The 25,494-nt window shown below is 36.8% G+C and overlaps 1 protein-coding gene across 1 annotated transcript; it reads left to right on the top strand.

The window, feature by feature from the left end:
* Window positions 1-2,530: 2,530 nt before the first annotated feature.
* Window positions 2,531-22,279, top strand: LOC132134153 (cadherin-7-like; the record flags this gene model as incomplete). The annotated part of the gene is made up of 4 exons (XM_059546935.1): window positions 2,531-2,665; window positions 9,132-9,463; window positions 17,428-17,722; window positions 22,160-22,279. Coding segments are annotated over exons 2-4 (616 nt in total), but the record flags the coding sequence as incomplete, so codon positions are not given.
* Between the last annotated feature and the right edge of the window lie 3,215 nt (window positions 22,280-25,494).

Raw genomic sequence — 25,494 nt, 5'->3', positions numbered from 1 at the left:
AGGGTTAGGGTTAGGGTTAGGGTTAGGTTAGGGTTAGGGTTAGAGTTATATAGCTTTAGAGTATTAATATGGCAATATTAGATGCTTAATTTTGCAATAAACTTTGAGTCATCACACAGTAAACTGTGACGTTTATTTTCTGTCACTACATTAATTAACAGCTCTTAACAACCAAGTCACACACAGTCAATGACCCTTTCTCCAATCACAGCCTAAACCCTGAAATTTTTCTCCAAGTCCACACTTTCGAGACGTAATGGCACGTTAACTGTAGGGTAGATATCTTCTGTGGAGCTCGTCCCAGTGTCCCAGATTGCCACCTCCAACAGTGTTCATTAATTATAAAAAAAATCCTGAAGGGCTCAATAAACTCAACATTAACTTTCTGTTAGTTATATTTTTCTATACAGTTAGTCTGGGTGTAGGATTCATTCTTACAATCTTATTTAGTTTTTCTATATGTTCTTTTATATATTAACTTTCTGCTATATTGTTATGTTTTATATTTCTCTGAGTGTGTGCCCTCTATTGGTGTGAAGGGAAAAGTGTTTAAAATGATAAGTCACTCCTGACAGGAGTGGGGCACTGGTGCGTGAGCATACCGTCTTTCGGCCATGCATATGGAGCTAAGATGGCATGGTGCAACATGCCTGAATTTAGCCTTTGTGTTGTTTGTTTGTTTTATGAAACATGCAAAAACGCACAAGACTCCAATTTCCACTACAGAGATACAGCTCGTGATACTCTGTGTACAGCTTGTGAAATCACACAACAAATTGTGGCTAAAACATTAAAGAAGTGGTAATGTGTACTCCTGTCTGATCTCCAAGGAATGAGAAAAGAAACTGGGGGGATATGTTTTTGTTTTTACTTGCCCAACTGGACAAATCACTGGATTAAATCATAACCACAAGTGATAAAATAAATATTTAATAAATAACAAGCAAGGCATCGAAATGCGAGAATGATTCTTATTATTATTTTAGCCTACATTCAGTGTAAACAGCAACTGATAATGGATAGTGTATTTCTGGTATCAAGGTCAGCTGTTGAGGCTCACACTGTTTGTCTCTTTTTGAGAAAACAAAGTAGTGTAACAGCACATAAAAAGAAACTCACTGAGGTAAAAATTCGAAATGTTTAGTTTATTCCTAACATGATGAAGTAAAGGAACATGCCATGACAAATGAGCTATTTTGCTGAATATTCTCACGATCCAAAAAATAAATAAACAACAGTTCAATAAACTAGAAGTTAATTAAGAAACCCATGTTCCCTGTTTTTGCACTATTTCGATAACATAAATAATTCCATACAAAGCCACAGCCACTGATCAATAATAAAGATCAGTGGCCACAGGGCTATTTTGCATCTCTGAGCAACATGACAGTGTTTCGTTCCTGAATGAATCAAACATGTAAATAAGTTAATTCAATCACAATGAATCACTTAATAACAGTGACTTATTGCCGCTTACTGACGGTTTTAGTTTCACATTTAAAGTATTTTTTTATTTAAATAATTTCAGATTTCAGTATTCAAAATTTTATGTTTAATATATCAAAACATTATTTATGCATTTGTAAAAAAAATAAGCCTTTGTAAAAGTAAATAAAATTGTGCAGTTTTGAGAATGTAAAAGGTGACAGAACACTTAAAATATTGATTCAGAATATATTGTTACTGTAAATATGAGGATTGTACTGTATCTTCAAGATTGCATGGTACAGAATTGTATCTTCTGCCATAAAGATGAAGATTAATACTTTGTTAAAGGAAAAAGCACTTTGTTTAAAAAATAAACAATTTATGTTATATTGTTTTAACTACTTTTTGTATGTTGTATATATATATATATATGTATGTGTGTGTGTGTGTGTGTGTGTGTGTGTGTGTGTGTGTGTGTGTGTGTGTGTGTGTGTGTGTGTGTGAAACAAAATAATAGAAGGACCTTATCTTTTAATTTTGCCTTCATCTTGGTTCTCCTCTGGAGCTAAGCCCTGTTTGTAAAACCGGGTCTTAAACTTATAACTGGTTAATCATTATAATATATAAATTATTTACCTCCCACCACCCTCTACTCATGCAGGGATCCAGTGTTTTATTTTTGTTCATCTAATGCATGTGAAACTTGTTGTTTAACTTAGTTGTTTAACTTATGTTAAAGCAAATATTTCATTTTTTTACTATTTTATACTATTTTTGAATGTGGTGTCACAATGCCTGTGGTTTAATAAGGAAAAAAGGGCTGATAGGGCATTTAAATGTCAGAAACATTCCTCCTTTCAGTCTCTGGAACAGTTCACACTCAGATGAATGTACTGCAGGCCTGCAGCGGGATATAGCTAATAATTGCTGTATTGTTGGAAACAGAGGTTTGAGATGTGTAGCCACTGGTCTAGGCTGTTTGCATGAATAAGAATGATGTGTGTGTCACTGTGCTCTGACAATAAAAGCACTGTTTGCTCTCCTCCAGAATGTATGAGGAAAAAAGACAAATGGGGGAGAAATGGGAGGTAGTAACTGGAGCGACGAACCATTTTGAGAGCGTGAACATTAGAACTGCAGTTTGTGACCAGTTAACAGATCTAAATTGTGTTAATAAACTTCTGAGGAAAGCCTGCTGTGTTTTTGAGAGAGTTGCTGATATTGTTCAGAGACACAGGTGAGCTCTATTTTTATATTTGACAATTGGTTCAAAAACATTACCGTTCTTTGACAAATATATGGATTGCATGTGTGACTCTAACCTCATTAACCAATTTTAAAATACTTAAAATACTTGTACTCAAAATCTGAATAAATAAGATACATATTTTTTGTTAGCTTGTCAGTAATATTCAATTAAATAAACATTTTCTAAATATTTCTAAAGTTATTCAAAACTTCTTAGCTTGCATAAACTGTTTTTTTTTTTCCTTTTCTCATATTACTTTTAAATAAGTTTTAAATGAACAAAGGACTTTTCTTAATTTTAAATATAGATACATTTCAAAATCACTGGGTTTCGCAAACCATGATGCATAACGGTAAACAACACATCACAACATGATTCCCCTAATGACTAATTAAAATGTACTGAGGATTTGACTGTAGGATGGAATAAACTTTGAAAATAATCTTTTTTTTTTTTTCAATAAAGCTAGCTGACTGGGTAAAGCATTCTGGATTTGTAAAAAAAAAAGTGATGTAAAGATGTGCAGGAAGTCAAAATAATGCTGTGGTAAAATATTAAGCAGTAAAATGTATTTGACTCTAAAAGGTTTATTTTATGTCTTTTCGTCATGGTTTTTATTAAACGACTCCAGAGTGTATTACCAATAAATAAACACACATTAAATATGACATATCCAACTAGTAATTCCAACTTAATATTTAATTTAACATGTAAATGTCAAAAATATTAATTTAATTTGTGATTATATTGCACAATATTTCAGCTTTTAGTCTATCATTATAAAAACAATTTAGCCTTAGTAAGCATTTCTGGAACTGTAGTCAACACCATCATTTTATCCAAGCCAGTTAAAATGTTAAAATGAATCTTCTACTGTCATTTAATCATTACTTCATTTGTTAACTTTCTTTGATACAGTATATCAAAATTCGAAACAGCATATATTTGCAGGAGTAATGTCAAATGTCAGTGGCTTTTGTCAGATTTTATTATAAAAAGAGATTCCAATCTCATCAGTTCTACCTAAGTACAAATTCCAACATTTTCAACTGGAGTAGTATAATAAATGGAATCTTTTGTGTTATGTAATTGTCAGTCACTTCTCTAATAAAATTATTTCTAATAAATATTACATAGCAAGCACAATAAATATTAGTTGACAGGCTGTCACTTCATGTCACTAAGTGATGAACTTAAACATTTAAGTTGCATTTTTTGGTAATTATGGAAGCTAACAGTTTGACTGAGATACTAGTGATGAGCTATTCTGACTGTTACGGTAACACTTCACAACAACTTTCATTATTAAATCATTGACAAACATTATATAATGTTTAACTAATCATTACTTTATATATTCAAATATCTAGAAATAGATAATTTGCTTATCAATGTTAACTAATTAACTTATTAAACATTACCAAATGATTAACAGATCATTTTTTTATGTAAACTAAAATGTTTACAAATGTCAATAAACTTTCAATTCATACGATCATGGATTTTTTGTAATATATTTTTTTATGTTTTTTTTTATTTTATTTTGACATATGGTATATAATGATTTAAAGCTTTATTAGTAAATCTCTCCATTGTGGTTAATGTTTATTAATGTCATCAAACTTTCAATGCGTTTAAAAAATCTACAAATTATTTTTACAGAAATTATACAATATTTATAAGCTTACAAATATCATTAAACTTCAGTTCGGATATAAGCTAATGCTCATTTTTACATCAAAAATATTGCAAAAATATAGCTTATAGGCACTTCACAAACTATTAATGTTAATATATTCATTAGCTCATAATCACAGTCTGTAAATGTCATATTTTTAGTCTTTGTTTATTGTGTTGACTATTTAAACATCTTAAATCATTTATTAATAATGTGTTAAAGTTTTTGCAGTAGCCAATCTAAAATATGCAAAATATGTCCCAAATGACCAGAATTCACCCCATTTTAAATACTTTAAAATAATTTATGAATCATTTTCTTCATGTTTTTGTAGTACCCAGTCTAAGGTGAAGACTATTCATTCATTCAAATGTTTATAAACATTAACTTTTTGTGTATCTTTATTGGCACTTGACTTTTAGCTTCTTAAAAATGTGTTGTAAAGGGTGGTTAGTTAAGTTAGCTAAAGGCTTGGTAAAGAGACAACTCATATTGTTATTTGGGTTCAAAACATGTTTTTATCACCTCAACACTTATATTAGTATGCTATTATGTATTGTGTGTATGTAACAGAATTTTCCTGTTCATAGTCATGAGTCATACATCAATAGGAGGGAAAAAAAACTAATTAAAAAAATTGTCATTTATCAGATTTGTAATCAAATTGAACCATGTACACTTGTTGACCCCTTACCCAACCTTAAACCTACACATATCACCAAACCTGACCTTAACCTAACCCATTTCACTCCTCAACAGCAGCAAAGGTGTTGTGCATTAACAAAAGCTTTTAATCATTGTATAACATCTGTTTAAATCATTTGTAGATTTGAGATATTCATGATCAAATAATTTATGTTTAATTCCATTTGTATTTCAATTTACATGAAATGTTACGTATTAGTTAATGTTTAATAGATTTATCAGTAAACATTAACAAGCACATTATTTCACATTTCTAGATATGTGAATGTATATGAACAAATGATCCATTAAGCAGTTTATTAATCATTTATAAATGAAAGTTATTATAAAGTTTTACCATAATAGTTAATGATATTATCTTTAAATCACCAGTGCACAAGAGGGTGTAACAAATAAATGTAAAACAATCAGTACCCCATTATGTTCTTTACTGAAGTCAAGTCAAATCCGCTTTTTTGTCAATTCTTCCACATGTAAAGTACATACATACATACAGAGAATTGAAGTTACGTTACTCTCAGACCCCCGTTGCATACAGATAAAACTAACAGTAGAGCCTAAAAATCTAGATCAAATATAAAATATAAGATACAGCTATACAATAAGGGTATGTAAAAAAGACATGAAATAAAATAAATGTAAATAAAGGTAAATAAAGCAGGTGCAAAGCACATATACCATATGTGCAAACCAGTGAAGTGAACAAACAGTGCAGATAAATAAAGTTTTAGTGCAAAAAAATGAACATATTCAGTCTGATTAACGTGACAAAGGGCTCAAGAGCTGTTATTTTATTTAACTGACTGATGAGGTAGTAGAATGACGTCAGTTCCATGCTGAGTGACGTAGTGAGCAGACCAATGCTGCACAAAGTGACTGGTGCATGTCATTGTATGTTAGTGGGGGGGACCTGGGGATGTGGGATCTGGGATCTGGGGGGGGGGGGGTTCACAGTTCAGTGGTGCCTGGAGCAGAAAAGGGACGACGGGGGGCAAGATCGGGAGCAACTTCAGCTTCATGAAAGCCTGATGGATGAAGCTGTCCTTCAGTCTGCTGGTCCTGGCCTAGAGACTCCGCAGTCTCCTACCTGATGGCAGCAGACTGAAGAAGCTGTTTGATGGGTGTGTGGGATCAGCTGTGATGCAGAGGGCTTTACGGGTGAGGCGGGTTCCGTAAATGTCCTGGAGGGAGGTAAGAGAGACACCAATGATCTTCTCAGCTGCTCTCACTATGCGTTGCAGAGTCTTCCGGCAGGACGCGTTGCAGGTGCTTTACCACACAGTGATGCAGCTCGTCAGGATGCTCTCGAAGGTGCCTCTGCAGAAGGTGTACAGGAAGGAGGAAGTGGAGGAAGTAGAGACGCTGCTGTGATTTCTTGGCCAGTGCTGTGGTGTTGTCAGTCCAGGAGAGGTCCTCTGTGATGTGCACACCCAGGAACTTGGTGCTGCTCACTCTCTCCACAGTCACACCATTGATGGTAAGAGGAACGTGCCGACTGTGTGCTCTCCTGAGGTCAACAACAATCTCCTTCGTCTTCTCCACATTCAGAGAGAGATTGTTGTCATTGCGTTGAATGCTGAACTGAAGTCTATGAACAGCATTCTGATGTATGAGTCTTTTTCTCTATATTTGTGAGTGCTGAGTGGATGGCAGTGGCGATGGCATCATCGGTCGACCGGTTGGAATGATATGCAAACTGGAAGGGGTCCAGGGAGGTGGTGCATGACTAGCCGTTCAATGCACTTCATGAGGATGGGAGTAAGTGCAACAGGACGGTAGTCATTGAAGCAGGACGTAGATGGCTTCTTCAGGACTTGAATCAAGTTTTTTTAAACATGCGGGAACAACAGCCTGACTAAGTGAGATGTTGAAAATGTCTGTGAAGACATCAGTCAGTTCTGCTGCACAGTCTCTCAGTACCCGCCCAGGGATGTTGTCAGGAGTCCGTAATTGTCTGTATCCCCTGCCACAGGCTCTGAGTGTCTCTGCTGTCGCTGAATTGATGGGCTATCCTCCTGGAGTGCTGTCTCTTAGCCTCTCTGATGCTGCGGGACAGGTTGGCCCTGGCTGTTCTCAGGCTCACCTCCTCTCCAGCTCTGAAGGCAGCATTCCGTGTCTTCAGGAGTCTGTAGACCTCCCCTGTCATCCACGGCTTCTGGTTGGCCCGGACAGTGATGTTTTTTGTGACTGTTACATCATCATATACTTGTTGATGTAGGCAGTGACAGTCTATGAGTACTCCTGGAGGTCAGTGGTGTTATTATTATTATTATTGTATGTGGCAGCCTGCTTAAACGTCTTGAAGAGCCCCTGACGATCCTTCAGGCTACACTTGAATCTGTTTTTGAAATGGTTTGGCGACTTTAATGAGCGGTCTGTATGCAGGCATTAGCATGACAGTGAAGTGTTCTTAGGCTCCGAGGTGGGGAGGGCTTTGTAAGTTCCTCTCTGTGTGGTGTAAACAAAGTCTAAAATGTTATTACCACGTTAAAGAAAGTTAATGTCTTTAAGTCAAAAGGGTTGAAATCCCCAGCTATGAGAAAAGCATCAGGGTGTGCTGTCTGCTGCTCACTGATGTGCTGGTACAGTTAATTTAGTGCATCGTTCCTTTTGCAATTGATGTTGATCAGGGGAATGTAAACCGAAACAAACAGTATGGCAGTATATTCCCTCGGCAGATAGAACGACTGGCACTTAATAATCATAAACTCCACCAGGGATGAGCAGTGTTTGCAGATCACAACAGCATCACGGCACCACGCGTCATTGATGTAAACACAAAGCCCACCGCCCCGGGTTTTTCCTTCCGCAACGAGAGCTCTGTCCACTCGATAGCACGTCAGCAGGTCGAGCTGAATAACCCAGTCTAGAACACTGTTGCTGAGCCATGTTTCCGTGAACATAAAAACACAATAGTCTCTTACAGTCCTCTGAGTTGAACGTAGTAATCAGATGTAGTCCAGTTGTTGTCCAAAGAGAATACGTTAGCCAGTAAGATGGTGGGGATAGATGGCTTGTGTGGGTTAGCCGTTAGACTAGCCCGGATACCTACGCGCTTATCCCTCTTCTGCGTCCTCTCACGCCGCTTGTGGCGCCTCTGCTGTGGGCAACTGTAGCAGTGGGGGTCAGTGATGGTGTAGGCCTCCGGAGCAGTCTGAGATCCGCAGCTGTTAAGCGTACGCGGAGTTTAACTGTAAAAATGCTGTTCTGCTGACATCCAGCAGAAACTCAAGACTTTATGCGCGCTTAAAGACAGGTATACGTGAAGACGATGTACAAAAACACTGTGACTCACAAGACAAAAAACAAGAAAACATCGTTCTGTCGGGACAGAGAGAAGCCACTGCATGTGGACGTGCCACATTAAACTGTACAAAAAAGGTAAACCTGAAAAGGTAAACCTTACTGCTTACAAAGTATGTGCACAAGCTCTGCCTTATAGCTCCATCACACAGTCAGCTGTCAAGAAAAGGCCAAACTACATGGATTTGGTTTAGAATTCAGTAATATCATGGCAGGATTTAATCAGACATAAGTAATGCTATCTATCAAAATGTGCTACTAAAGCTATACAAAGGATAAAGTTAAGGTTGGGGAGTTGGTATGTGTTTCAGTATTGTGTATTCATTCAGACCTGTGATTGAAATCTTTAGAATCAGCTGTGTGGCAGTTGGTGCATTTATTATTTAAATCCCTATAAAATCACACCTGACAGTTTTAACCCCCCCCCCCCCCTATTTTTAATGAACTATTGCAGTGTTTATTATAAATGATATATACATGCACAAAAAAAGATGGTTAAGCATTTTAGTTGTGAATGGTTATGACTGCAATTGAAAGTATTATGAGCTCTTTCTATCACATTATAACATTTCTACAAAATTTCAGATCTGTTAGGGTTAGTGTTATATATTACTCCTCAAAATCAATGCAGAAAATAAAAACAGATTACACCTGGTTTTATGATTAGCCAGAATTCTCAATTTAATATATTTTTTGTGCCTAAGATTAATTCCAAGAATTTAGTCTATTGTTAACATTAACAATATGTTTCCTGTTTCTCAATAATAGAAGAGTCATCATTTCCTTCTAATGGAGTTTTGGAACATATCCAATTTGCATCTGTACCCTTCCTTGGCATCATCAACATGACATCTAGCCACACCATTCAATGAAATACTGATTCAAAGAACTTCTCAACAATGGACAACTGTCCCACTCTTCGTGTGCTTCTCATGATCTCCATCATGCCTGGCTGGCTAGGGGGTGACTTTATAATCTCAAAAAAACAGATCCATTCAAGTGAAATCTCCCATCGGACCCATCTGAGAGTGAGACGAGGCTGGATTTGGAGCCATATATTTGTTGAAGAAGAAGATCCAACTCCAAGAAAGATTGGTCAGGTATAACTGGAATTAAACATTGATTCACAAATGGGTGGGGTGCTCCTTAATAAAGTGTCAGACTGATAGTGACAGCTATTTTATTTAAAACTTTATAATAATAATAAGTAATACTACTTTTAGTATTTTTGGATATAAATTTGCAGTAATAAAATATTGAAATTATAATTTATATTATTATTGTGTGAGTTTTGGAAAAAAAATAAAAGCAATGTTTTTACCCAATTTAATATAGTTTTAAGCAGTACACCAAACTAAGATTAACCCTCTGGTGCTCCTCGCTGTCTCAGAATCACCAGGCTCCACTTTCACTTCATCTCACCATTCACCTTCTTTGGAATAACCACCAACACCAATTATCCCATCTGTCACCAATTAGGACTTCCTAAATAATGAATGTGCTACTTATCTGTGCATCATGGAAGATAAATATAAATTCTCAATATTTCTAAAGAGATTTGACATACACAATCAAGGGTTTTATCAATATTTTATATTGTGTAAGCATTTGGACTTAAATGCCATAATAGAGTGATTTTGTGATTTCCAGTCATCACAAATAAACTGAGCAGCAGTAAATTAACAGGTTTGCATATTCTCTATTTATGTTAAATAATAAGACATATCAGTTTGATTTAGCATACTAACACAAATAAATAAATAAATAAATAGTTTTTATTGTAAATCATTGCTAAATAAAATATAGACAGTGAAGCCTTTAAGTCTACATGTAAGGACCAAACATCAGCTTCTGTCAAGTTTCATTTTGTGATATAGTTAGTTTCCTCTAGATCAGTGTTTTCCTGACAGACAACCAGACCAACACAATAGCAACAAACATTAATTTGCCTACTGTTTGTTCCATTCATGGATATTTTATTTTCTCTTCACCAGTCTTGTCACACCACACTGACTGTGGTGTGGCTCCTAAATTACACTCATGTGCTGCCTTCTCTTGCAAAAAGACCAGTGGAGAGGAACAATGATCTTGGAAACTGAGAGCTCCTCACCATTAAATTAGAGCTCAAGGAATGGAGGCACTGACTTAAAAGTGCATGTCATCCATTGACTGTCCTCACTAATCATAAGAATCTTCAATATCAAAGCAACTGAACAACATTAATTAGGAAAACAGTGTGTCAATAATGCAAAATGACAGTTAAAGGAAGTTCATCATTGAATTCAGTGATGCGATCATCTCAGTTCAGTTTAAATAGTATCTGTGCAATCATTTGCAATCAAGTCAACAATATCACTGTAAATGAAGTGACCCCAACTTAGGAAGCCAGAGGCGACAGCGGCAAGGAACACTTCCTGGTTCTAGTAAGAACTCTAGATGCTGCATGTTGGACTACCTGGAGTTTGTTTACCAACCGTGCAGAACAATCAACCAATAAAGCATTACAATAATCTAACCTTGAGGTCATAAACGCATGGATTAAAATTTCTGCATTTGACATTGAGTGCGCAGGCCGTAATTTAGATATATTTTTGAGATGGAAAAATGCTATCAAATAGCACACCTAGGATCCTAACTGATGATGAAGAATTGACAGAGCAGCCATCAAGTTTTAGACAGCATTCTAGATTATTACATAAAGAGTTTTTAGGTCCTATAATTAACACCTCTGTTTTTTTTTCAGAATTTAGCAGTAAGAATTTACTCCTCATCCAGTTTTTTATATCAACTATGCATTCCACTAGTTTTTCAAATTGGTGTGTTTCACCAGGCCGTTAAGAAATATAGAGCTGAGTATCATCAGCATAACAGTGAAAGCTAACACCATGTTTCCTGATGATATCTCCCGAGGGTAACATGTAAAGCGTGAAGAGTAGTGGCCCTAGTACTTAGTACTTGTGATCGATATGATACCTCTTAATTCACTGCTACGAATTGATGGTGGTCATATATGTACGATTTAAACCATGCTAATGCACTTAACATTAATGCCAACAAAGTGTTCTAGTCTATGGAAAAGAATTTTGTGGTCAATAGTGTCTAACGCAACGCAGCACCAAGATCCAATAGCACTAATAGAGAGATACAACCACGATCAGATGATAAGAACAGGTCATTTGTAACTCTAAAGAGAGCAGTCTCAGTACTATGATACGGTCTAAATCCTGACTGGAAATCCTCACAGATACCATTTTTCTCTAAGAAGGAATATAATTGTGAGGATACTACCTTAGTATTATACTACCTTACCCTACCTTACCTTAGTACCCTAGTATCTTGGACAGAAAAGGTAGATTCAAGATTGATCTAAAATAAACTAGTTCTTTGGGCTCAAGTTGTGGTTTGTTGATGAGAGGCTTAATAACAGCCAGTTTGAAGGTTTTGGGCACATATCCTAATGACAATGAGGAATTAATAATAGTCAGAAGAGGATCTATGATTTCTGGAAGCACCTCTTTTAGGAGATGGAATAGGGTCAAACATACATATTGTCGTTTTAGATGATTTAACAAGTTTATACAAATATTCCTCTCCTATAGTAGAGAATAAGTGGAACTGTTCCTCAGGGGGTCTATAGTGCACTGTCTGATGTGATACTGTAGCTGACGGCTGAATGGTTACAATTTTATCTCTAATAGTATTGATTTTAGAAGTAAAGTAGTTCATAAAGTCATTACTGCTGTGATGTTGGGAAATATCAAAACTGGTTGATGCTTTATTTTTCATTAATTTAACCCCAGGTATTTATTCAATACAGTGGCTATGTTTGTTTTCTTCTAAGAGAGAAGAAAAGTAATCAGATCTAGCAGTTTTTAATGTCACCCAGTTGCCCTACTGCAGGGGCTCTGTTGCCGGAACCGAACAATGTACAGAACTCCCTGAGCTACACACATCCAAAGCCGTATCTAGATCCCTCACATTCTTTCTGTCCTCAATTAAAGTTTGGATGCGTGTCTCTAATTCTGAAATCTTCTCTGTCAGACTAACTATTTCCCTGCATTTAACATATGTGAATCCCTCATCACAGACAGAGAAAGATAAGCATGAGAAGCCATTACTCACTGTGCTTGATGAAACATTCTTACCACAGTTGTTTGATGAACATGTGAAAAACTGGAGAGAGAGAGCAGCGAGAGAGAGCAGAGGAGAAAAGAAAACAGCGATAGACAAGAATGTAAATGCTCATGACAAGCTAACGAGTGCTAACGTGATAAAGGTGCACTGCACTCATGGATTTAAAATAAAAGTGAACGATCAAATTAATCAGATTAGATTGATCGATAATATCTGAAATATGGTGGGAATTAAGTTATATTTTGTCACTTTAACCCTCTGGAGTCGATTAACGCATATACGTTATATTTATCCTGATAACCCCCGAAAATAACTTAAATTACACTTTCAGTTTTGATCATACATATAAGAGCAATACATCATCAAATCTGTAAAGGGTCTACTTTTTTGTATACAGACATAATAACAACAAAACTTTTATAAAATAAAGATAACAAACAAGGTGTGCTGTCTGCAGCCTTTGTCTGCACTGATCTTCATTTACAAACGCATCATTAAAATGAACTGTAACTCAGTGAATAATCAACGAAGAGACATGAGAGATATATCTATAAAAAGCCTGACATGTCTACTTTTAAACCAAACAAGTGCTGCCGAAAACAAATATTCTGTGATAAAGTAATTTATATGAAAACAACTCGATGTCAGTTCTTCACGTCTCCCTTCATTATCTTCTAATACGACCATGCCCCCGCGCTGAACGCCCTATTCAGATTTTAATGTTTCACTAAAGTGCGCGGCTTGAATACGCCCCCACACAACAGAAGACAACGCAGAGAGACTGTTCTTCAAGTGTTTTTTTTATTTTACTGTTTGCTTCGTGATGAGAGGAATAAGACATACAACCCGAATTCCGGAAAAGTTGGGACGTTTTTTAAATTTTAATAAAATGAAAACTATATGACTTTCAAATCACATGAGCCAATATTTTATTCACAATAGAACATAGATAACATAGCAAATGTTTAAACTGAGAAAGTTTACAATTTTATGCACAAAATGAGCTCATTTCAATTTTGATTTCTGCTACAGGTCTCAAAATAGTTGGGACGGGGCATGTTTACCATGGTGTAGCATCTCCTTTTCTTTTCAAAACAGTTTGAAGACGTCTGGGCATTGAGGCTATGAGTTGCTGGAGTTTTGCTGTTGGAATTTGGTCCCATTCTTGCCTTATATAGATTTCCAGCTGCTGAAGAGTCCGTGGTCGTCTTTGACATATTTTTCGTTTAATGATGCGCCAAATGTTCTCTATAGGTGAAAGATCTGGACTGCAGGCAGGCCAGGTTAGCACCCGGACTCTTCTACGACGAAGCCATGCTGTTGTTATAGCTGCAGTATGTGGTTTTGCATTGTCCTGCTGAAATAAACAAGGCCTTCCCTGAAATAGACGTTGTTTGGAGGGAAGCATATGTTGCTCTAAAACCTTTATATTCCTTTCAGCATTCACAGAGCCTTCCAAAACATGCAAGCTGCCCATACCGTATGCACTTATGCACCCCCATACCATCAGGGATGCTGGCTTTTGAACTGAACGCTGATAACATGCTGGAAGGTCTGCCTCCTCTTTAGCCCGGAGGACACGGCGTCCGTGATTTCCAACAAGAATGTCAAATTTGGACTCGTCTGACCATAAAACACTATTCCACTTTGAAATAGTCCATTTTAAATGAGCCTTGGCCCACAGGACACGACGGCGCTTGTGGACCATGTTCACATATGGCTTCCTTTTTGCATGATAGAGCTTTAGTTGGCATCTGCTGATGGCACGGCGGATTGTGTTTACCGACAGTGGTTTCTGAAAGTATTCCTGGGCCCATTTAGTAATGTCATTGACACAATCATGCCGATGAGTGATGCAGTGTCGTCTGAGAGCCCGAAGACCACGGGCATCCAATAAAGGTCTCCGGCCTTGTCCCTTACGCACAGAGATTTCTCCAGTTTCTCTGAATCTTTTGATGATGTTATGCACTGTAGATAATGAGATTTGCAAAGCCTTTGCAATTTGACGTTGAGGAACATTGTTTTTAAAGTTTTCCACAATTTTTTTACGCAGTCTTTCACAGATTGGAGAGCCTCTGCCCATCTTTACTTCTGAGAGACTTTGCTTCTCTAAGACAAAGCTTTTATAGCTAATCATGTTACAGACCTGATATCAATTAACTTAATTAATCACTAGATGTTCTCCCGGCTGAATCTTTTCAAAACTGCTTGCTTTTTTAGCCATTTGTTGCCCCCGTGCCAACTTTGTTGAGACCTGTAGCAGGCATTAAATTTTAAATGAGCTAATTAAGTGGATAAAAGTGTAAAATTTCTCAGTTTAAACATTTGCTACGTTATCTATGTTCTATTGTGAATAAAATATTGGCTCATGGGATTTGAAATTCCTTTAGTTTTAATTTTATTAAAATTTAAAAAACGTCCCAACTTTTCCGGAATTCGGGTTGTAATTCACCCCAAAAAGATGCGATGTGGTTGAGGATTTAAGATTTGGATATCCTCAGAAAAAAAGAATGAAGCACTTTATTCAGCAGAAAGCATAAACATGATTCTCTTTTTATTTATTTATGTACTTTTACTAGTTTTTACTAGTTTACTAGTTACACATAACGTGTAAACATCTTGCTAGTTAGACTTTTTTCAAAGATTTTTTCCAAACTATAACTCCTGACTAAAATGTATAATCAGGTGAAACATTATGAAGTTTCAATAACAATATACAATACTATACCGTTCAAAAGCTCGATGTAAATAATATAAATGTAACAAATAAATGTAACTGTAACACAAATGTAAAAAACAATGCTGTTCTTTCAATTTACCCCCCCCCCCCTCCCAAAAAAAAAACCTGAAAAAATATTCTCAGCTGTTTTCAACATTAACAATAATAAGGAAAATAATAACAACAATAAGTTTTTTTTTTTTTGGTAGAAAATCTGATTGTTAAAAGGATTTCTGAAGGATTGTTTGACTGGAGTAATGATGCAAAAAATTCAGTTTGAAAGTCAGCTTTGATTGTTCCTAAACAACTGTTTAACTGCACTCGCAAGTGGATATTAAATTATGTTGTGGGATAATTAAATATATTCTAAATAAACTACAAACATAAAATTCTGTCAGAAGCATTTCACCTGGGCTAAGGAGAAAAAGAACTGGACAGTTGCTCAGTGGTAAAGTCCTTTTTTTCAGATGAAAGTAAATTTAACATTTCATTTGGAAATCAAGGTCTGGAGTCTGGTGGAAGACTGGAGAGGCACATAATCCAAATTCCAGTGTGAAGTTTCTGAAGTCAGTGATGATTTGGGTGCTGTGACGTCTGCTGGTGTTGGTCCATTGTTTTTATCATGTCCAAAGTCAATGCAGCCATCTTCCGGGAGATTTTGGAGCACTTTAAGCTTCCATCTGCTGACAAGCTTTATGGAGATGCTGTTTTCATTTTACAGCAGCACCTGCCCACAGTGCCAAAATCACTTCCAAGTGGTTTGATGACCATTATATTATTGTGCTTGATTGGCCAGCCAACTCACCTGACCTGAATCTCACTGAGAATATATAGGGTATTGTGAAGAGGAAGATACAGTACAGACCAAAAGTTTGGAAACATTACTATTTTTTATGTTTTTGAAAGAAGTTTCTTCTGCTCATCAAGCCTGCATTTATTTGATCAAAAATACAGAAAAAAATATAATATTGTGATATAGTATTACAATTTGAAATAATTGTTTTTAAATGTATTATACTTTAAATTATCATTTATTTCTGTGATGCAAAGCTGAATTTTTAGAATCATAATCACATGATCCTTTAGAAATCATTCTAATATGATGATTCATTATCAAAGTTGGAAACAGTTCTGCTGCTTAATATTTTTTCAGAACATGTGATACTTTTTTAGGATACTTTGATGAATAAAAAGTAAAAAAAAAAGAAGCTATGTTTTTAAAATATAAATATTTTGTAATAACAATATACACTACTGGTCAGTAATTTTGGGGTTTTCTTTCTTTTTTTTTTTAAATAAAATCAATACTTTTATTCAGCAAGGATGTGTTAAATTAAGAAAAAACTGATAGTAAAGAAAATATATTATTAGAATATATATTATTAGATTTTTTTTAATATATATATAAATGCAGTTCTTTTTAACCCTTTATTCATCAAATATATTAGACAGCAGAACTGTTTCCAACACTCATAATAAATCAGAATATTAGAATGATTTCTAAATGATCATGTGATAAACTGGATGTTACATGTGACACTGAAGGCTGGAGTAATGATGCTGAAAATTTTGCATCACAGGAATAAATTTTTTTTTTAAAGTATATTCAAGTAGAAATCTATTATTTTAAGTTTTAATAATATTTCACAATATTACTGTTTTTCTGTATTTTTGATAAAATAAATACAGGCTTGATGAGCAGAAGAAACTTCTTTCAAAAACATTAAAAATAGTAATGTTTCCAAACTTTTGATCTGTACTGTAAGTAACATCTGACAAACAATACCAACAGAATATAAATGAAAAAATAAAACTCTTGAACTCTTTCAGTTTGTGTTCAATTAATCTAGAATATAAGAAAGTTTGTTTTTTTTTAAATTAAATTACAAAAAAATTAAGAACTTTTCCATGATATTCAATTTTTTGGAGATGCACCTTTACATATGATAATTGAGCTCTTGAATCTTGTATTTATGTGTGTTTACATAGCAAGTGCTAAAACCTTGACAAAGGTGCATACTGATGTTTCAAAATATTTCAGTCAAAAATTACAGAAGAGCACCAGAGGATTAAATGGTATAAACACTTTGAATCTGCACATAAACTAAACTAAAATTAATTATTGGGCATATTTGCCACCATTTTGCATTCTAGGGCATTTTTATTCATTTTGCTGTAATTTTGCCATAAATCCTGTTTATTTTCATTCAGCTCAAATCAGATTACGACACAGGGGACTTTACTATCAAGTACATCCTCTCAGGTGAAGGAGCCAGTGAAATGTTCAAAATTGACGAGTACACAGGTGACATTTATTTATCACAACGTCTGGACCGTGAGCTGAAGCCCTTCTACATACTACAAGCCCAGGCCATTAACCGCAGCTCCAAGCAGCCTGTTGAACCTGAATCTGAGTTCATCATTAAAGTCCAGGACATCAATGACAATGCTCCAGAATTCATTAATGAGCCCTATGTATCCAGCATCCCAGAAATGTGTCCCACCGGTGGGTTGACCTTTTTTATATATTTTTGAAAATACTGAAAAAGAGAGACAACTAAATAATTTGAGTTGCTACCTTCAATGTTGAGTACTCACAACCAAATATTCACAGAAAGCTTCTTTAATATTTGACATATGAACAGAATTATGGAACATCCGATAACATCTTAGATAATTCAGTTTTTTGCAACTTTGATGCAGCTGTCTAGAGAGAGTCCTTTTCGGTTCCAAAATGTTAATTCACAACTAGTGTTGATTTTGGTAACGAAGACTATGATGAAAAATGTTTGTTGAAAAGCTTTTTTCCCATGACAAAGATGAGATGAAGATGAGACGACAATAAGGTAAATAAACAATAACTAATACTATATCAACTTGCAATTTCGTTGACGACATAAGACCAGACTAAAATGTATTAAAAAAAAATAAAATATCAAAAAAAGGAGACTGTAACACAGTTTGTTGGAAACAAACAAACTGTAAACATTTAAATAAAACTAGAATAAAGTAAACACAAACAGCATGACAGCCCCTTGCAGACGACTGTCAGAAACAGAAACAAAACACAAAATAAAATCCAGGCCTGGTCCTCTCTCTTCTTCACTGTCGCTACTCCTCCTTTTATCCTTCCGGATATCCTCCGTGGAACTCGAGGCTGTGAGTGGTGCAGGTGTAGCTCATTTTCAATTACTCCACTGGCCTCGCTACGTTCCTGCGGCTCTCGGAACCGCCCCACTCATCACAGAGACAAAATGTTATTGCAGACTGCTCTACAGGCTTCTACTACGTGAGCTTTCATGAGTGCTGTTGCCAGATATCAAAAGTTCTAATCCCCGAATCAGAACTTTGCTATTAAATTGATACACTTTATACCGGTGTGATTTTCTTATTTAAACAATCTGGCCACCATGCACATGTGCTTACTCCTCATTGTGGAAGCACCGCCGCTGATGATCTGAATACAGAATGAAAGCGTCACTCAGCTGGTCTGAATTCTGTCATGAGATCTCGGCTGTATTGTTTGCGATTGTAATTGCTAAATAAATGCACTATCTCAGGCGTTGTTGTTTTAATAGAGATATTAACTATTGCAATTTTGGAATTAGTGGAATTACTAGGAATTTCATTGTTATAATATTTTCGTTTGTTTTATCTGTTTTCATAATGTAGACCGAGAGATTGCATAAGTCGTTGGTATTTATTTATATAATAGAAAGCCTATAATAAATAAGTACACTTGATTTGATAAAATACACCATGTGTGTCCACATTCTATTGACTTATGCTTACTGGAGAAAGTGCAATACCTGAAATGCAAAAATAAATTTCTCAAATGACAACAATCATTATTATTATTATTTTGAGAATGTCTTTACCGCAAGGGACTCACAGCCGAATTGCAGTCTGAGCTCACCTGTTCTGACGAGAGGAGAACCCTTGAACAGTTTATTGATCTCTCCAGCTGCACTGACAATCTGATGCGAGCATGACGTGTCCCTCGCAACCTTCCCGTGCACCCTCGAACAATCACAGTTTCTGCCGAGTCAGAACCCATGCAGATTGGTTAAACTCACCTCACTAATGAAGAAAGAGAGGAGGATTTGCAATCATCTTTGCCTCTATTGTGGTTTGTCTGGACATCTGAGAACTTCCTTCTCTACTCATCCTACCCCTCGAGGCTTCCCTGCGGTATTTAAATCTCAAATCTACAAACTGCCTAGAAGTTCCATTAACTCTTAAATGTAACAAAATATTTACTAATACCATAGAACTGATAGATTCAGGGGCTGTAAGAAATTTCATCGACAAAGTTTGCCAATAATCCTAATCTTCCATGTGAATAATGGGTGGCAGCGGCAAGTCATATTTTTCACCAAGGATCTGTGTCTTCAAACTGGCATACTTCATACTGAAACCATTCGTCTATTTGCCATTGAATCTCCTCAGAATCCCATCATCCTGGGTCTGCCCTGGTTAGAGAGACACAATCCTTGGATTACATAGACAACCAAACAAATTCTTCAATGGTCTGATTCCTGCCAAAATAACTGTCTACTTACCACTCGAGCTCATCCTTCTTCATGAACAGTCCAATCTACAGCAAACTCACCTGTGCAGGGATTACGGGCAGTACTTCAGAGACTCATTGATAATCAGCTATACTCCAAGATTGAGAAATGTGAGTTCCACCAGACAGTAACATCCTTCCTTGGTTACATCATCAGTGCATAGAGGGTAGCAATACAGTAATACAGTATGTGCTCAACTGGCCTCAACCCATGATCGTAAAGGAACTACAATGATTCTTAGGCTTCACAAATTTTTACAGACTGTTCATTCATGACTTCAGCACCTCTCACCTCCATGATAAAAGCAAACAGACATCGTCTGCTCTGGTCTTCGTCTGCTACCATGGCATTCTAACAGTTGAAAGAACGTTTCACCACTGCACCCATTCTTCATCATCCTGACTCAGAATTAGAGATCACTGCGGAGGTTGATGCATCCATAACCGGGATTGGTGCCATACTCTCTCAGTGACAAGATAACCTTTTATTATCGTAAACTCAACTATGCAGAGCAAAATTATGATGTAGGAGATCAGGAACTTCTAGCCAAGAAGGCAGTCTTAGAAGAATGGCGTCACTAGTTGGAGGGGGACAAACTTCCCTTTGCTGTTCTAACGGATCACCAAAACCTTGAGTACTTCAGATCAGCCAAACGACTCAACCCACAACAGGCAAGATGGTCTCTGTTTTTCACTCATTTCAATTTCAAACTAACCTACTGGGCCGTGGGCCATGTAACAGTGACAGACAATGGAGCAGAGGGGGATCTGGGCTGTGAAGCAGTGACAGACAATGGAGCGGAGGGAGACCTGGGCCATGGACCAGATCAAGACCAGTATGTTGCCATGGCAGAGCAGGCCTAGTGGGGAGCCATGGCAGAACAGAGACATGGACAGACCACTTGGTCCTGACAGGACAGACAGTGAGTTCATGAGCGACCTCTGTGACTGTGACGGGACAAACAGGGAGTTCATGAGCGGCCTCCTTGGCAGTGAGTTCGTGGATGGTCTCCTTGGTAGTGACAGGGCAGGCAGTGAGTTCATGGACGGCCTCCTTGGCCATGACAGGACAGGCAGAGAATTCGTGGATGCCCTCCTTGGCCATGCCAAGACAGTAGAGAGTTTGTGGACGGCCTTCTTGGCCATGACAGGATAAGCAGAGCGTTCACGGATGACCTCAGTCATGACAGGACAGACAGAGAGTTCATAAATGGCCTCCTTGACTGAAACATGGCAGACAGAGAGTACAAATATGGGAGCCACCACCTCAGGAGGTTCTACAGTTGAAGCCACCACATCTGGAGATTCTGTAGCAGAAGAGTGGAGTGGATTCATGGTCAGGAGAGGACTGAGGAGCAGACTCGTGGACAGGAAAGGTCTCTGGAGCGCAGTGTGCAGCGAACATGCTCAAAATGGCGAATGTCATAACAGGAAGCACTGAGGTCAGGGGAATAGTCTCTGTGACAGCCAATCCTGAGGCCCTGCGGATGCCAGCTGTTGCACTGACATCAATGGTGGGTCCATCGTACTGGCAATCAGTCCTAACCCAAGCTCCACATCTGTGGGGGACTCAGGCGTGGCGCCCATCTTGGCCGGAGAATAAGGCGTGGCCGCCATCTTATGTGAAGGCCCAGGTATGACATAAGCAGACACCAAATTGGCGGCCATGTTGTAACAAGGCTCCGAAAGATTAGCGTTATGAGAGATGTGACGAGACTCTAGAAGGGCAGCTATCTTGTGAAGAGACTCTTCAATGGTGGCCATGTTGTGGAGAATCTCTTGAGAGACTGGCATGATGTGAGTAGACTCTGGCTTGGCAGGCATGACGTGAGCAAACCCTGGGGTAGCAGACAGAAAGTAATCAGACTTTGACTTGGTAGACATGATATGAGTAAACTGTGAATTAAACTGGCATGTTGTGAACAGGTCCTGGATTAGCAGGCATGAGAAGAGCAGGCTTTGGCTTAGCAGGCATGATGTGAGCAGGCTTTGGGGAAGTGTCATGTTCCTCCACCATAAATGGCCAGACATTTTAATTAATTTGGGTATGATATTTGTACTTTGAAATTTCTATGCATTGAGTTAGTCAAACCTCTTCAATGGGGAGGGGATAGGGATTGCTATCTTCTTCAACGAGAGGCTTTTTGGATTTACACACTACCAACAGTAAAATAAATATACGAAAGCCAGCAAAGAAAAGACAGGACAGAAGACAGCTAGGAGCAATTGTAGTGACACTTGATGAAATGATTAAAGAACAGAATCACTGAAGGACTTTTCAAACAATGGCAGATACTATGAGAGTAACATTTTGAAAGTGTGTGAAATAATGTGAGTTTGCTTATTACGTTATTAATTCTCTCTCTTCTACAGGAACCACAGTTATCCAGGTGACAGCCACAGATGCTGATGACCCTATGTTTGGGAACAATGCTAAACTCATCTATTCCATCCTGGAAGGGGAGCCCTACTTCTCAGTGGAACCCAAAACAGGTGCAAATCTTATGCTTAGCAATAACCTATATGATTTAAACAGCCACACATTAAATTATCTGAATCTCAGAGCATTAAATGCTAAATATAAAAATAAATGGCATTTATGTAAAATAAGATAAAAAATCATAAATACAGTACTGTGTAATGAGAATGAAGACACTGTGTCACAATGAAGTATTGTAAAACATTTCCATAGTGATGTTATAAACTATACCAGTGGTTACTGTGATAGTCTAGACATCTGGGGCCTTATTTATCAAATGTGCATATGCACAGATTTGATCTTAAAGTGCGCTAAAATCCATGGCAATGTTCATATTTAAAAAAACCTTTACCTTGGAAAAGGATTTACCATCAAGTCAGCTTCTGAGCAAGAATACACACTTTTCTTTGTGCAAAGTCAGAGTACTGCAGCTATTAGAACATCTAAGCTGCAATTATAACAAAAGTGGTGCATATGCAAGCACCAAATTCATCATAAACAACAAAGATGCAGCGTAAGAGATTAATTGTGCAATGTAGTCAGATTTTTTTATTAACGGAAGTTTTTGCGAGATTAAACTGACCTTTTTAGTAGCCTGATGTTGAGAGTTCTATACTTGCTTTCTGTACAGTTAAGTCCACGTTGTTGTTGTTTTTTTTATTATTTTATTTTACAAGATAAATGGCAACGTGTTGATTTACTACTAATGCAAGAAATAGAAAAACAAAATGCATAAACACATTTCCTATTTGTGTAGCCTAATAGGCCTATGTCATGCAATTACGGATTTAATCTATTCTATTCAATAACATTGTTAACTTTCTTGATTTATAACATCTGCTGCTTTACTTCTGTCATCACCTTTATTTATATAGCTCTTTAAACAAAAAAGATTGTGTCAAAGCAACTGAACAACATTAATTAGGATAACAGTGCCAATAATGCAAAATTACAGTTAAAGGCTGTTCATTATTGAATTCAGTGATGTCGTCATTCAGATCAGTTCAGTTTAAATAGTATCTGTGCAATGATTTGCAATCAAGTCAACAATATTGCTGTAAATTAAGTGTCCCCAACTAAGCAAGCCAGAGACGACAGCGGCAAGGAACCAAAACTCCATCTGTGACAGAATGGAGAAAAAACCTTGAGAGAAACTAGGCTAATATTACAGACTAATATTAGCATAGATGCCATTCTTCTAATGATGTAGCAAGTACATTGGATGTTATGGGAACTGTTCCTGGTTCTGGTTTACCTAATTAATGCAGCCTAAAAATCCTTTGGATACAGATTTGGATATTAGATGCGTATTAGTGTTATGTGTAAGCCAGGTTAAAGAGATAGGACTTTAATCTAGATTTAAACTGCAAGATTGTGTCAGCCTCTCGAACAATGTTAGGTAGGTTTGATAGGGAGCCAGAGCATTTTGGACTAGCTGGAGTTAGTTTGTTAAATGTTTAGAACAACCACCCAATAAAGCATTACAATAATCTGTCCTTGAGGTCATGAATGCATGGATTAACATTACTGCATTTGACATTGAGAGCATAGGCCGTAATTTAGATATATTTGTAAAAAACATGTAAAGCGTGAAGAGAAATTGCCCTAGTACTGAGCCTTGAGGTACTCCATACTGCACTTGTGATCGATATGATGCCTCGTTGTTGTCAATAGTGCTGAATGCAGCGCTAAGATCCAATAGCACTAATAGAGAGATACAACCATGATCAGATAACAAGAGCAGGTCATTTGTAACTCTAAGGAGAGCAGTCTCAGTACTATGATACGGTCTAAATCCTGACTGGAAATCCTCACAGATACCATTTTTCTCTAAGGAAAAAGGAATATAATTGTGAGGATACTACCTTTTCTAGTATCTTGGAAAGAAAAGGGAGATTCGAGATCGGTCTATAATTAACTAGTTCTTTGGGGTCAAATTGTGTTTTGTTTTTTTTTTTTGATGAGAGGCTTAATAACGGGCAGTTTGAAGGTTTTTTGTACATATCCCAATGACAATGAGGAAATAATAATAGTTAGAAGAGGATCTATGACTTCTGGAAGCACCTCTTTTAGGAGCTTAGATTGAATAGGGTCTAACATACATGTTGTTGGTTTAAATGATTTAATTAGTTTATACAATTTTATCTCTAATAGTATCGATTTTAGAAGTAAAGTAGTTCATAATATCATTACTGCTGTGATGTTGGGCAATGTCAACACTTGTTGATGCTTTATTTTTCATTAATTTAGCCATTGTATTGAATAAATACCTGGGGTTATGTTTGTTTTCTTCTAAAAGAGATGAAAAGTTTTATTAAGTTTTACATTACATTAAGTAATGTAAACATTAAGTTTTTAATGTTTTTCTGTAGGATAGGTTACTTTCCCGCCAAGCAATTCAAAATACCTCTATTCTTGTTTTCCTCCAGCTGTGCTCCATTTTCCGGGCTTTTCTCTTTAGGGTGCGAGTGTGCTCATTATACCATGGTGTCAGATTGTTTTCCTTAACCTTCCTTAAGCATAAAGGAGCAACTGTTAGAACTGCTAGAAAAGTGAGAGTCCATAGTTTCTGTTACATCATCAAGTTGTTCTGAGGTTTTGCATATGCTAAGGAATTCTGATACATAAGGAAGATTACTTACAAAGCAGTCTTTTGTGGTAGAAGTGATGGTTCTACAATGCTTGTAACAAGAAGTAGAATTTACAGTTTTAGCTATATGAAGTTTGCAAAAAACTAAATAATGATCTGAGATCTCATCACTTGGCTGCATAATTTCAACACCATCAACATCAATACCATGTGAAAGTATTAAATGTAGAGTATGATTTCTACAATGACTAGATCAGGGGTAGGCAAGTTCGGTCCTAGAGAGCCGCAGTCCTGCACAGTTCAGCTCCAACCCTGAAAAAAAAAAAACTCACCAGCCTGTACCTTAGTAATCCTGAATGGATTGATGAGCTTGTTCAAGTGTGTTTGATTAGGGATGAAGCTGAACTCTGCAGGTCCGCGGCTCTCTAGGACCGAATTTGCCTACCCCTGGACTAGATCCTGAGACGTGTTCCCTAACCCCAATATAGTTCAGAATGTCTATAACTGCTGATCCCAATGCATTTTTTCAATATCGACATGGATATTAAAATCACCAGCTATTAAAACTATTACAGTAACAGAGAGTAACAGCTCACTACCAGTTACAAAATGCATTGTAACAGTCTGTCAAAGGCAATT

Source organism: Carassius carassius, unplaced genomic scaffold (genome assembly GCF_963082965.1).
Source record: "Carassius carassius unplaced genomic scaffold, fCarCar2.1 SCAFFOLD_143, whole genome shotgun sequence".
Classification (NCBI taxonomy): domain Eukaryota; kingdom Metazoa; phylum Chordata; class Actinopteri; order Cypriniformes; family Cyprinidae; genus Carassius; species Carassius carassius.
Note: the sequence above shows the minus strand (reverse complement) of the source record. Positions and strands in the feature narration are given on the sequence as shown.